Consider the following 13,535-nt stretch of genomic DNA (forward strand, 5'->3'; position numbering starts at 1 on the left):
ATTTTTGCAGCATTTTTTTCTCCTTTTCTACGAGCCCATCCTATCATCAGGGAGCAGCCTCTGAGGTTTGGCGTGGGCTCCTCTGCTCTGAGAGCACTGAAAGGCCTTTGTGGGAGAACAGCGGTCACACCCAGTGATGACTGATTAGAGGCTACATGCCTCTTGCTGCAGCCCATCAATGTTTACATGTGCTGTATCCTCCATTAAAAGCAATGGCGTCTAGCATCACTTCAGCAAGGAAAACACACATCACATGACCATCCAATAGAGAGGCTTTTTGTCGTTCGTGCGGTCAAGTTGCATCATCGGAAGTCACTGGCCGACCTTTGGCCTTTTGTCAATTACATTTTGATGCAAAAAAGTGAATTAGTGAGCTGGCTTTCTACCCTCATTTCCTGCTAGTGCCATGGCACGTTGCTGTGTGATCAAATACAGTCAAAACTCAGTTTTTCCTATGAATTTATTCAAAAACCAAAGCAATTTTTCCCATGACAAATAATGGAAATCCAAGTAATCTATTCTAGACACCTCGAAATATATATTTTTTGGAGCATTATTATTGTTTTACATGCAGAAAACAATAACTAACGAATTAAATCGATGATAATTCAACATGCGGATATCATTCTTGTCAGATGGCTACTGTGCTTTGCTTGAATTCTCAACGTTTTTTATCAAACCACTAGCACTCACAACTTAGACATGGACTTACACCATCCGAGAGAAACCCCAAAGCCAGGGAGGGGGAGGCACTGGAGACATTAAGATGGGAGATGAAGATGAGCTGAAACTTAAGAATCAATAAAATCGGGTCAAACTTAAGAGTTGACTGCGTACACCTTTTATTGTAAAAAAACGTCACAGCGGAAAGAAACAGCCCCATCTGCTGGATTAGAAAGACGCCGCTGTTCTTAGTGCCTCCTAGTGTTCATTAGAATGTATTGCAGGGTTTTCTGATTTAAATGTTCCGACTCCTGGCAGGATGTTTCAAGTGACAACCGTTCTCGTTGCGCACGCGCGTTAGGTGACGGCTCGTGAGCGAAAGGAGCGCGGAGGAATTCAAGCGATGATGCCGACGGACTAACTTAACTGACTTAACCGACTTAACCGACTTAACCAACTTAACTAACCTAACCGACTTGGTGTCGACACCCGCCCTCTGTGTCGCGGCGCTCGGGACTCCAACTCGCCAGGACTCCAACTCGCCAGGACTCCAACTCGCCAGGACTCCCAACTCGCCAGGACTCCATCTCGTCAGGACTCGACTCCTGCGCGACTGTGCTCCACACGCTCGTCCTCTGCGGTCCCTCCTCAGTCCACAGCTGCGTGGGTCGTCTGCTGGAGGAGGGGGGGAAATGCTCCCTTCCTCGCCGAGGAACATTCCCGCTCTCTCGGTGCCGTGACGCGGCCGCTTACCTGAGGTGAGCGCACCTTCCTTCTTTCCTTTTATCACCACTAGCATTGTGTTCACGCTGTATGCTGTATGCTAATCATAAGCTAACAGCCTGTAAACTGTTTGACAAACGTGTACTTTACCCTCGGTGTGATTTCATCAGGGACGCTGTTGGCAATCTTATTTTAGTGTTTTTAATGCTGGTTTTTACATTTATGACACGAATGTGTCTGTAAATGGTTGACATTGCCACACCATGCTAATCAAAGGAAACGCTTTACTGTATCGGTGTCCAAAGTGCAGCCCAGGGGCCGTTTGCGGTACGCAGCTTGTTTTTATTTTATTGGCATTTTAAAAAGAGACAGGTTGAAAAATGGCTACAATTAATGAGGTTTTAAGTGGAGGTACGATTGCCAACATCCTGTTGAATGACCCAACTGTTAACGTAGACCAGGGCCCTCAGTCGTGAGCAACATCTTTGATCAGGTCTGTATCATGGGGAAATGAAAGGATGCAAGAGGCGCTTTGATATGTCGTAATGCTAACGAGGTATACATACATTCTGGGAGGAAAAACATCCACACAGCTTTGTGTTATTTCAGTGAAAAAAGGCTTTTATCAACTTTGCTCTTTGGTTTTTTTTATAAATGTTCCAAATATTTCAACTTTCTTCTTGATCATTTTTGTATTTTTTTCCAAAACATTTTAAGCTTTCCCCAAAAATCCAAATTATATATTTTTTTGTTTCTCATATTACAATTTCTTTGAAAAGTTATTGTCAGAATATGACTATTTTGTCTTTATTTTGGTTTTATTAAAAAAAAATCTCCACATGCTTTTTCCATTTCAGACGTTTTATTCTTGTAATTATGACTTTATTCCCGTCATATTTTGACTTCATCTCCCATCATATTTTGACTTCATTCTATATTCAATGTTAATGAATATGGAATAATGTTTGTACATTTCCATGACTTTATTTTTCCCCATAATATTCAAATATTTTCCCCAACCTTAGGGCTTAAAAAATGTGTTTTTTTCTTTTAATATTTCAGCTTTGTGCTACTAAAATGACATTTTTCCTTCATAGTACTCATCGGAATACGACACAGTAATGTTAATTCCATTTTTATGACATTATTTTTCCTCATTGTTATATGCTTTATACTTTTTTCCTCTTCATATTTTGACTTTATTCTGGGGAAAATACTGCTGATTTTTCAATTTTTACTGCAGTTTTTTTTTGCTTATTTTTGTTGTTAAATTATAATGCCATATACATTATTATTGCAAAGAAATATATAAGTATTTATTATATGCAAATATAAAAAAACATTGTTACTAAATAAAAAAATAATAAATGATTGCAAAGAAATATATAAGTATTTATTATATGCAAATATAAAAAAACATTGTTACTAAATAAAAAATAATAAATGATTGCAAAGAAACATATAAGTATTTATTATATGCAAATATAAAAAAACATTGTTACTAAATAAAAAAATAATAAATGATTGCAAAGAAATATATAAGTATTTATTATATGCAAATATAAAAAAACATTGTTACTAAATCAAAAAATGTAAATAATAAATGATCGCAAAGAAATATATAAGTATGTATTATATGCAAATATTTAAAAAACATTGTTAGTAAATGAAAAATCGTAAAAAGGGCGCTCGATGGAAAACGTTGATGGAAAAGGACACCCTCGCTTTGCAGTATTGAAATATTTCCAAGGTACATGGGATTTTTGACACTTATTAGTAAGTACAGTATTAGTAATGGATATGTCTGGTTTGTGTAGAACAATGGCCCCGCAGAACCTCAGCTGCCATTACGACGAGCCCATGAGCTTTTTCTACAACAACAGCGGCGCCGACGACAAATGGGACAAGACCCAGCTCATCTTGGTCCAAGTGGTGGGCTCGCTCTTCTGCTGTTTCATCCTGGTCTCCAACGCCATGGTCATCGCCGCCGTCATCACCAACAAGAGGTTCCACTACCCTTTCTACTATCTCCTGTCCAACCTCGCCGCCTCCGACTTCCTGGCGGGCATCGCGTACGTGTACCTCATGTTCAACACCGGGGAGATATCCCGGAAGCTGACGGTGAAAGGGTACTTCATCCGGCAAGGTCTTCTGGACATCAGCCTCTCCGCCTCGCTGGCTAACCTGCTGGTCATCGCTTTGGAGCGTTACATCTCCATCATGAACTTTAAAGTCCACAGCAACCTGACCAAGAGACGGGTGACCTTGCTCATCGTTCTGGTGTGGGCCATCTCCATCCTCATGGGGGCCGTGCCCAGCCTGGGCTGGAACTGCATCTGCAACCTGAGCGACTGCTCCCAGCTGGCACCCATTTTCAGCAGAAGCTACCTGGTCTTCTGGTCGGCGTCCAACCTGGTTGTCTTTCTGGTGATGGTGGCCATCTACATGAGGATCTACGCCTACGTCAAGAAGAAGACGTCCTTGCTCACGCCGCACACCAGCGGCTCCATCAACCGCAAGAGGACGCCCATCAAGCTCATCAAAACGGTCATGGTGGTCCTGGGTAAGCGTCTGGTCCTGGTTCTGGTTCTTTCTCTTCGGCCATAACCCTAACCCTAACCCTAACCCTACTGTGTTCATTCTTAGCCAAAAAATGTCATGATTCAGCATTTAGTCACTTTACTGGTAAACCTTGGTGAGTAGCACAATATGTACATTATAATTATCCATAAACCTTGGTGAGTAGCACAATATGTACATTATAATTATCCATAAACCTTGGTGAGTAGCACAATATGTACATTATAATTATCCATAAACCTTGGTGAGTAGCACAATATGTACATTATAATTATCCATAAACCTTGGTGAGTAGCACAATATGTACATTATAATTATCCATAAACCTTGGTGAGTAGCACAATATGTACATTAGAATTATCCATAAACCTTGGTGAGTAGCACAATATGTACATTATAATTATCCATAAACCTTGGTGAGTAGCACAATATGTACATTATAATTATCCATAAACCTTGGTGAGTAGCACAATATGTACATTATAATTATCCATAAACCTTGGTGAGTAGCACAATATGTACATTATAATTATCCATAAACCTTGGTGAGTAGCACAATATGTACATTATAATTATCCATAAACCTTGGTGAGTAGCACAATATGTACATTAGAATTATCCATAAACCTTGGTGAGTAGCACAATATGTACATTATAATTATCCATAAACCTTGGTGAGTAGCACAATATGTACATTATAATTATCCATAAACCTTGGTGAGTAGCACAATATGTACATTATAATTATCCATAAACCTTGGTGAGTAGCACAATATGTACATTAGAATTATTCATAAACCTTGGTGAGTAGCACAATATGTACATTATAATTATCCATAAACCTTGGTGAGTGGCACAATATGTACATTATAATTATCCATAAACCTTGGTGAGTGGCACAATATGTACATTAGAATTATCCATAAACCTTGGTGAGTAGCACAATATGTACATTATAATTATCCATAAACCTTGGTGAGTGGCACAATATGTACATTATAATTATCCATAAACCTTGGTGAGTAGCACAATATGTACATTATAATTATCCATAAACCTTGGTGAGTAGCACAATATGTGCATTATAATTATCCATAAACCTTGGTGAGTAGCACAATATGTACATTATAATTATCCATAAACCTTGGTGAGTAGCACAATATGTACATTAGAATTATCCATAAACCTTGGTGAGTAGCACAATATGTACATTATAATTATCCATAAACCTTGGTGAGTAGCACAATATGTACATTATAATTATCCATAAACCTTGGTGAGTAGCACAATATGTACATTATAATTATCCATAAACCTTGGTGAGTAGCACAATATGTACATTATAATTATCCATAAACCTTGGTGAGTAGCACAATATGTACATTATAATTATCCATAAACCTTGGTGAGTAGCACAATATGTACATTATAATTATCCAGTATCGTCCAGGAAATGGCTCCACAGAGCAAGAGCAAGAAAAACCTCCTGTATGACTTCCTCATATGAATCAGGAACACCGCAAACTTTTTTTGTGAATGATAGCACAACCGTACTGTATGTCGATGATGGAAAAAACCAAGTAAATAGACGGAAGCACAGCAGATTCCTGCATATTCGGCATTCAAGGCCCCGCAAATTTGCCAGTTTTTGGTAAGAAAATGTGTTTGTTTTTTTCAAAAATAGGCCCTTTTTTCCACATAAAATGCTTCATTCACCCCAAGTTGGATATCATTTCTAATAATTTGAGGTGTTTTTTAAGGGATGCATGACGTATATACTATAAATGTTTTCAAGACCGATACCGATAACTAATAACTTTTTATGTCTATTATTTTTTACATTTTGAGGTAAGACTGACGCAAAAATATACCTGTATATTTTTCCAAAATACCACGATATCACTACTATTCATTCATTCATTCATTTTCTACCGCTTATCCTCACAAGGGTCGTGGGGTGCAGGAGCCTATCCCAGCTGTCTTGGGGCGAGAGGTGGGGTCCACCCTGGACTGGTGGCCAGGCAATCCCAGGGCACATATAGACAAACAACCATTCACACTCACATTATCACTACTGTTAAATAAAGAAAATGTTTTTAAAAAATCACTACCATCGGGAGAACCAGAGTATGGAGGGCAGGGAGATGCCTGCTGTGGCCCAGAGAGGTGCACTGTACTCGGGCACACGCTCCGAGCAGTTAATGTTTGTTGACAGGTGATCTTAGGGGAAATTAGGACATGTCGTTAACGTCACAGGCAGGAGAAATTAGGAGCACTTGATTTGCTCACCAACAGAGTAAAGTTAATGTCACCTCATTGGAGCTTACATGTTTATGTTTTTACACTTCACTGGTCATATTTATCCCTCAAGCTCGTTGGCAACGTCGGTCCATCTGTCCTGAAAACACAAGTTCATATGTGATGGTAAGTCCTAACTGGAATGACAACATGATGACCGCCATGCTAAAGGCTACATCGTGACGCCGATTCCATTCAGCGCATACATGGGTCGCAAGTAGCTATACTTACTACATTTGATACTTCAGAAGTGGGTGGTGCATAGTTTGGACTGTGATAGGAAAGCAACCATGAACAACGGCAAGTGAAGAGACAAATCTAATCATTACAACAGTTACAACTTATGTTTATTGCAAATGTGAAGAGAGCATCAACATCAGGGAGGGTTTGGACTCAGACACGATTGCCGCTAGCACTTGGGGTCGAATGTCCGTTAGGAATCTTCTCTTCTCCTGATGACTTCCTTCCAAGATGAGCTTAGTGGGATAAGTTGATCATGCTGTTTGTCTGAGTGGGTGCTTTGCAACTCAATATCTTAATGGAGTCACAGTACCCAAACCCGTCCCCGCCCGGTCTTTTCTTTATTGGACGGGAGACCGCAACATTACCTGACGGAGGCAAGATGAAGATCATGAAGTCATTATTATTTCATAGAGTGGAACTTCTGAACTTGTACAATGTGGAATCGGACCAAAGATTCCTGGCTTACCAAACGATACAGGTTGCTATGCGGGACAGTCAATGATCAATGTAGTTGACATTGTTAGACCAATGCTTGATGGCAGCCATGTTCTTCAAGCAATGCTGCTAAGCTTCTCCAACCTTTACCTTCCAACCTTTCCCACTAAAGGTGTGGACCAAATGTAGTGGAAATTGGGCTAAAGGCCCTAAAGTTCCCATTGGCTATTTTGGTAGCGCATTGACTTAAGGGCATTATTAGCATTTAGGCTTAACTCCACAGACGTGGTATTCTGGGGTTTGTGTGGCACCACAGAAGAAAGGTACTATGATTTAAAAGAGGAAGTACTATGAAGACCAAAAGAGCGGAATTGGGACTTATTTCTACGGAATGGTAGCACAGGGATGAAAGCGGAACAAGCCGGTCTGGACTGGCTGATTCAAGCAAGGAGAAGTTAATATCACCAGTCAAAGATGAAATCAAATAAGTCATCTTGGAGTCCTTAAGGATGCAAAGGATTTACTCCTTATTTGGAAATCCTCCAAAGACATTTAGCATAACATGCTAAGAAAGAACTGTGATACATCTTAGAGTCAGGACCTCTTCTTGACTGCAATTGGAGTTCACAGAAAGATTCATTCTACATTCTACTCTTGCCCTCAGCTCTGGTCAGGGGCTTTGGGTCTTGAACGGAAGAGTAAGATCTTGGACTCAAGTGGCTGAAAGGAGTTTCCTCTGTAGGGTGACTGGACTCATCCTGGAAGAGAGGGTGAGGGGCTCACAGTAGGGCCACTGCTCCCTTGTTTACATGGAGAGGCTCCAGTTGCCGTGTCTTGATGCCACCATGGTGAGATGTTATGAGGGGAAGAGTTTGCCAAAAAACTGTATGTTTGAACCCACACAGTGGAGGAACATGGATGGGTGGGTGGCCGGATGCATGCAGGTTGGTCCTCCTGCTCAGGTTGCCGTGGACTTTAAAGTTCATGATGGAGATGCTTTTGTCCAAGGACAGAATTTGAAAGAGTAGACGGGGACGTCCCCCCAACTGTTGTACTGTAACCCTATTGACGGTCAAACCTGGGATTCGTGTGATACCAGGACTTTCATTCCCAGGAAAAAAGGGGAAACATCCGGGAGTCTTGTAAGATCTGGACTCTCATTGTTCCTGGTCTCCATGCGTTCCGTGTTTGCTGATCCAGCATCCAGATGGCTGCCTTGCCGTGTGTGTACACACTATTCCAAACTGCCGTGTAATTATGTTCTCCTGCAAGGACTCTGCTCCTCCGCCAGTCCTCCAAACATTCTGTGACCTTCCTTTCAACGAGTGTCCGTCCTCCGCCCAAGCAAACAGGAAAAGCAAAGTTAAACATCCACTGGTGTGCGTTGCCCCTGGCTATGATACGATATGCATCCTTTGGATGGCGCACAAACATCCTAGCTTCATGCTAGCATTGAAGTTAGCATGGTGTCTGCCGGGAGGGTTGCTAGCTTTGGCAGTGAAACTGTTAACCCTTCCTCTTGTTGGCTGGCTGGAAGTGGAAACTGGACCAACTGGTTCTGGGACCTCGGCATGCTTCTTGGGTCCAGTCAGAAGGAACGACTGCAAGAGTTTTGGATGTGTAGTAAGGCGGGTCGGTGCAGTACGCGTGTTCGATGACGGAAAGAATAAAACAGACCAATCAGTGCAACGGGACCGCAAGTTGGGATTTGGGGGGGGGGGGGGGGGGGTACACACGGGAACATTTTCAGGTCAAAACAGAAATGATATCTTTTGAAAATGGCTTCCGGAGTGGGAAAATCTGAAAATGCTGGCTTGCCGTTTCCATATAGACGAACAAATCGATGAATGTTGGGAAATGAAGACATCACTGAGCCGTCGTCGTCACATGACCAGAAGTCAGCCAACATAATGTTACTCACCGCAGTCCACATTCTCACAATATTTTCTTGTACTTATTCCCTAAAATGTTTCATAAAGGCTGCACGGCGGTTCAATCCCACTCTCGGCCATCTCTGTGTGGAGTTTGCTTGCATGGGTTTTATTGGGTAATATTAATAAAAGACTAGAGAACAGGCTGAATAGGTATAAGATATGCTAACACAATGCTTATTCAGCTACACAAAAAATAAACATGAACACAAAAGGAACATAAACACTTTTTTCATGTATAAGTCGCTCTGGAGTATAAGTGGCAGGAACAGCCAACCTAGGAAAAAAAGTGTGACTTATAAAATACGGTGTGTTATATTTCTACCTAATGATGCATTTTTGGCCCTGTGCTACTTCTACTCCGGAGCAACTTCTAGTCCAGAAAATACAGTATTTACTAATCCGGCACAATTGTGGATGCACATTTTTTTCAATCTGCCAAATAATGTTCCTGCGTGGACAAGCCTCACGTCTTGTTGGGGTTTCTGACTTCCACTAACCAGGGTACTGGTTTCCACATCGTTAAAAGAGAACTTTCAGATCTCCATCAGTGATACCAACAGAGTGCAGAGTGATTGACAGGTCTGATTTATTTTTTTTGTTTGGAGATGCCAAACACTTTGCCTAAGTGGCCCCACCAACTAACCGGAACTACTTTCCTCATCACTGAAATCTGACCAGAACCGGACTCGGGATGAAGTGTCGGGCAAGTCACTGCTAATGCACTACACCGCCATCGATGATGTCATGGCAAAAAGTCCCAACTATCGCTTTCATGTCCCGCTGCCGCAGTTTGGGAGTGGATGTGAGTGTTGGGACCATAAACCACTTCCTCACCCCTTCACCTCGACCAAATACCACACATCGATAAGGACCTTTTAAGAGTCTTCTCAACTCCAGCTTGAACAATAAAGACTTTGTTTTGTTGGAGAAGGTGAGGAGATGTTGCCGGTGTAGACAAGTTGTAGCTTGTGGTTGGCTTTCAGTTCCTGAAATCTCCTTTGCCGCCTTGGTGTTGCCCAGACATGTTGGAGATGCCGTAGATGGATAATTGTTTGCTTCGGGGGCGTCTGCCGTTTATAGCACTTCATGCTAGGCTAGGTTTCAGTTGACAAGCCTGTTTTTTATCCGTCAAGACCTCACAGCCTGGAGACCAGGGTTCAATTCCGGTTTCCTCCCACATTCCAAATCTCCACAATTCACTTGAAATTTTAGGAAAAAATTGGACCAATTTGAGGCGATAGTAGGCGATATTGAACGACACTGATGATAAGCAATGATTGATGTATTTTCCACCTGCCCAGTTGAAAGTGGACTAAAGATATTTTCTATGAGAGTTGAATGAGTACGGGTTCAACCTGCTACCGTCTGGCTAATATAAATTAGCAAATGCGTGCAAACAACTTCCGTAACGTCCTTTATTTTCTGTTTATTAGAAAAAAGAACCACAAGAATCTAAGTCAAATCTATGAAAGGCATGTCAATCAAATGCCGTCCTTCATCACCCGTTCTCCTTGTGGTCCTGCATTCATGCCCCCCCCATCACATGCAAATGGAGGATAATAATGTCTTTTAAATGTCACCACCTTTTCCGTAAAGGAGCCTTTGTGATCTGCTGGACTCCCGGCTTGGTGGTTCTGCTGCTGGACGGACTCAACTGCACCAGCTGCAACGTCATGAAACTCAAGCGCTGGCTGCTGCTCCTGGCCGTGCTCAACTCCGTCATGAACCCCTGCATCTACTCCTACAAGGACGAGGAAATGTGGACCACCTTCAAGAACCTCCTGCGATGCATAGGCAACGGCACGCGCCGGCAGCGGTCCACGCGAGCCAACACCCGGCCCCTGAGCTCCAACCAGGACACAGGCACCAGCCAGCCTCCGTCCGAGGAGGCCAAGAGCAGCGACAAGGATGTCTACCAGACCTGAGACCTGGACTTTATGATCTTTGAACAACATCTCCGCCACATGAAGACACTGTACAGACTGGTTGGTGTCTTGATCTTCACCTGGGATATTGTTGGGGGGGGGGGCGCCAGCAGGGAGCCGCCATGTCAGGCCAAAGAAACTTGACGCCACCCGCTATCGTCCCACTTGCGTCAGAATCCCATCGTTTTGGAAACATAACTCTTGAGTTATCTCAAACCGGAGTTCAAATCCCCAGCTGTCAGCTTGTCATCCAGGGAGCGCTGCCAACTTGGAGGTTCCCCAACAGCTGGCATCCTGTCGTATTCCGTGGGTTTTCTCCCGTGGGACTTCAGAGATGTTTCCCAGATGAAGTGAAACTACCTCAAGTGTACGTGCGCTCCCCACGGTGCCTCAGCGGCTGGAGCACGTTGCCCAGGAATCTTCCACCCCATCCTTGGCGGGGCGCTTCGCCCCAGACATGAGCACCCCGAAATATGGTTTCCACCACCATTGTGACTGTGGAATGGTGGATGGAAAGCTCTTTAGGTGTGGAGAAAGGCGCTGTATAAATCTAACCCACGTTATTATTATTATTATTATTATTATTATTATTATTCAAACTCTCCACCTGTCCTGCACTCATCACCTGATGGAGCAGAACTTGTTCTCCCTGTGTGTCTGTATTTCCTGATATCCGCCATAAGTCCCTGGCTGCTTTGCTGGGACCAAACAAAGGCCGGGTTGTAAAAAAAAAAAAAAACAAAGATGTGGCAACACACTGGATTCCTGTCGGAGGTTTGTCATACAATAGCCGACCTGCGGGAACCAATGAGGATATGACTGCATGTCTCTCAGATGACACAGCTATAAATAACTGCTTACACTTTAGTTCCGCCTTTTTCACGCAGGATGGCCTCATTAAAAAACACAAAAATCATCAGCTTTTTTTATTTTAATAATCCACTTTTTTTTCTCCTGGTCTCTGTTAACTTGTTCACTTACTCGCTCCTTCTATGGACAAACTGCTCCTTGATTCCAATCAGTTCTCCTTTCCCTTCCTGCCCATAGACGCCACAAAACAAACATTTCACCCGCTTAGCCCATGAGTCCACCGACTCACGGGTCTTCCAAGACTCCACTCACTGACTCACGGGTCTTCCAAGACTCCACTCACGGACTCACGGGTCTTCCAAGACTCCACTCACGGACTCACGGGTCTTCCAAGACTCCACTCACTGACTCACGGGTCTTCCAAGACTCCACTCACGGACTCACGGGTCTTCCAAGACTCCACTCACCGACTCACGGGTCTTCCAAGACTCCACTCACGGACTCGCGGGTCTTCCAAGACTCCACTCACGGACTCACGGGTCTTCCAAGACTCCACTCACTGACTCACGGGTCTTCCAAGACTCCACTCACTGACTCACGGGTCTTCCAAGACTCCACTCACCGACTCACGAGTCTTCCAAGACTCCACTCACTGACTCACGGGTGTTTGACAAAGACTGTGTAAATATTCGAGTTTCATGAACTCATGGCTGCTAGAAGAAGACTCAAATTTCATAAACTCACAGGTGCTCAGCAAAGACTTCAATTTCAATTTCTTCACAAATGCTAGTGTTATGACCCAGAGTTGTACGTTTCACTAAAGATTAAAGACTCACGTTTCACTGGGTCACGGGTCTGGTACTTGAAGATACTTGTTTCCACTTGCTCGGGTCCTCCACGAAGACCCGACTTTCCCTGACTCACGAGTGCTCGATGGGTACTTGAGCTTCCCTGATTCACGAGTGCTTGATGAGTACTCGAGTTTCCCTGACTGACGAGTGCTCGACGGGTACTTTAGTTACTTGACGGGTACTGACTCACCGGGGCTCGACAAAGACTCGAGTTTTGTTGACTCAAGTCCTTGACGAACACGATAAAGTCTTTGCGAATGTGTGAATTTGTTGTGATGCATCTTGCAGAAAAACAACAGCCATTCCCAATTATCAGCTGTCAATCACACCAGACTCCTCGAGATATCTTCCACTCAAGAGTCGACATTCGGGTGTAGTTTGCGTCTGCTCGGGCTATTTATTGACTGACCTTTCGTTTTCCGCTCGTTCCGTTGAAGTGGAAGCGACACAAAGTGCTTCAGTTGAACTTCACATCAAACAAGCAACCACGGAATTTTTTTCTGGCTAAAGTGCTTTGAAGAGTTATCGTTTCAAACAAAAAAGGCACTTTGGTTGTAATCCTTTTAAGTCGAGGCTTTTCCATGCCGCAGTTGACTCGTAAAAGGTCAGCGTGTGGAGTTGGTGCGCCATTCAAGTGCTTTCCATGCAGAAGATGCTGCACCAGAGGAGCAAAGCCTTCCAGACATCAACTTCAAACTGCGGTGGTGGACTTTTTACTGCATGTGGACGCTACTAATTAGAACATTGGCTGGAATTCCACCCATTTTCTGTTCAAATCCCAGTGGGGTACTATAGTAAGTTTCTAGAACAAATCTGCATTCTTCTCCTGTTGGCTAACACGCTCTGATTCCGCAGCCTCGTTCACCGACCACGCCTGCCTTGTTGTGATTGCTCAGGGGCGAGTCACAAATACAGTAAATGTTGCTTTTCAGTTTTCCATTTATTTTATTGAAAGTGTATTAAATACATTTTAAATGTATATATTTACTAATAAGGTAAAAATAAAAATGGACACAATAAGGAATCCCTTTAAGCGCCATTGGCTCACATTAAGGACTACAGATGGAAAGGAT

At 43.0% G+C, this 13,535-nt stretch overlaps 1 protein-coding gene across 2 annotated transcripts; it reads left to right on the top strand.

Moving 5' to 3' along the window:
• The first annotated feature begins 1,222 nt into the window (after window positions 1-1,222).
• Window positions 1,223-11,390, top strand: lpar3 (lysophosphatidic acid receptor 3). Of its 2 annotated transcripts, none has more exons than XM_058072526.2 (3): window positions 1,223-1,421; window positions 3,204-3,949; window positions 10,473-11,390. In XM_058072526.2, exons 2-3 carry the CDS (start codon window positions 3,208-3,210, stop codon window positions 10,799-10,801), a joined length of 1,071 nt encoding a protein of 356 aa, XP_057928509.1. In that variant the 5' UTR covers window positions 1,223-1,421; window positions 3,204-3,207; the 3' UTR covers window positions 10,802-11,390. The 2 variants fall into 2 exon arrangements, with proteins under 2 accessions (XP_057928509.1, XP_057928511.1); XM_058072528.2 differs by lacking the exon at window positions 1,223-1,421 and adding an exon at window positions 1,632-1,879.
• Window positions 11,391-13,535: the final 2,145 nt, after the last annotated feature.

The sequence above is a fragment of the Doryrhamphus excisus genome, linkage group LG4 (genome assembly GCF_037039965.1).
Source record: "Doryrhamphus excisus strain RoL-2023G ecotype Guam linkage group LG4, RoL_Dexc_Guam_v1.1, whole genome shotgun sequence".
Classification (NCBI taxonomy): Eukaryota; Metazoa; Chordata; class Actinopteri; order Syngnathiformes; family Syngnathidae; genus Doryrhamphus; species Doryrhamphus excisus.

What these genes read in the sequence shown, in the direction of transcription:
- lpar3 (XM_058072526.2), top strand. Translation starts at nt 3,208, where the DNA reads ATGGCCCCGCAGAACCTCAGCTGCCATTACGACGAGCCCATGAGCTTT. An exon ending in AACGGTCATGGTGGTCCTGG is followed by an intron (nt 3,950 to 10,472) that starts GTAAGCGTCTGG and finishes TTTTCCGTAAAG; the next exon opens with GAGCCTTTGTGATCTGCTGG.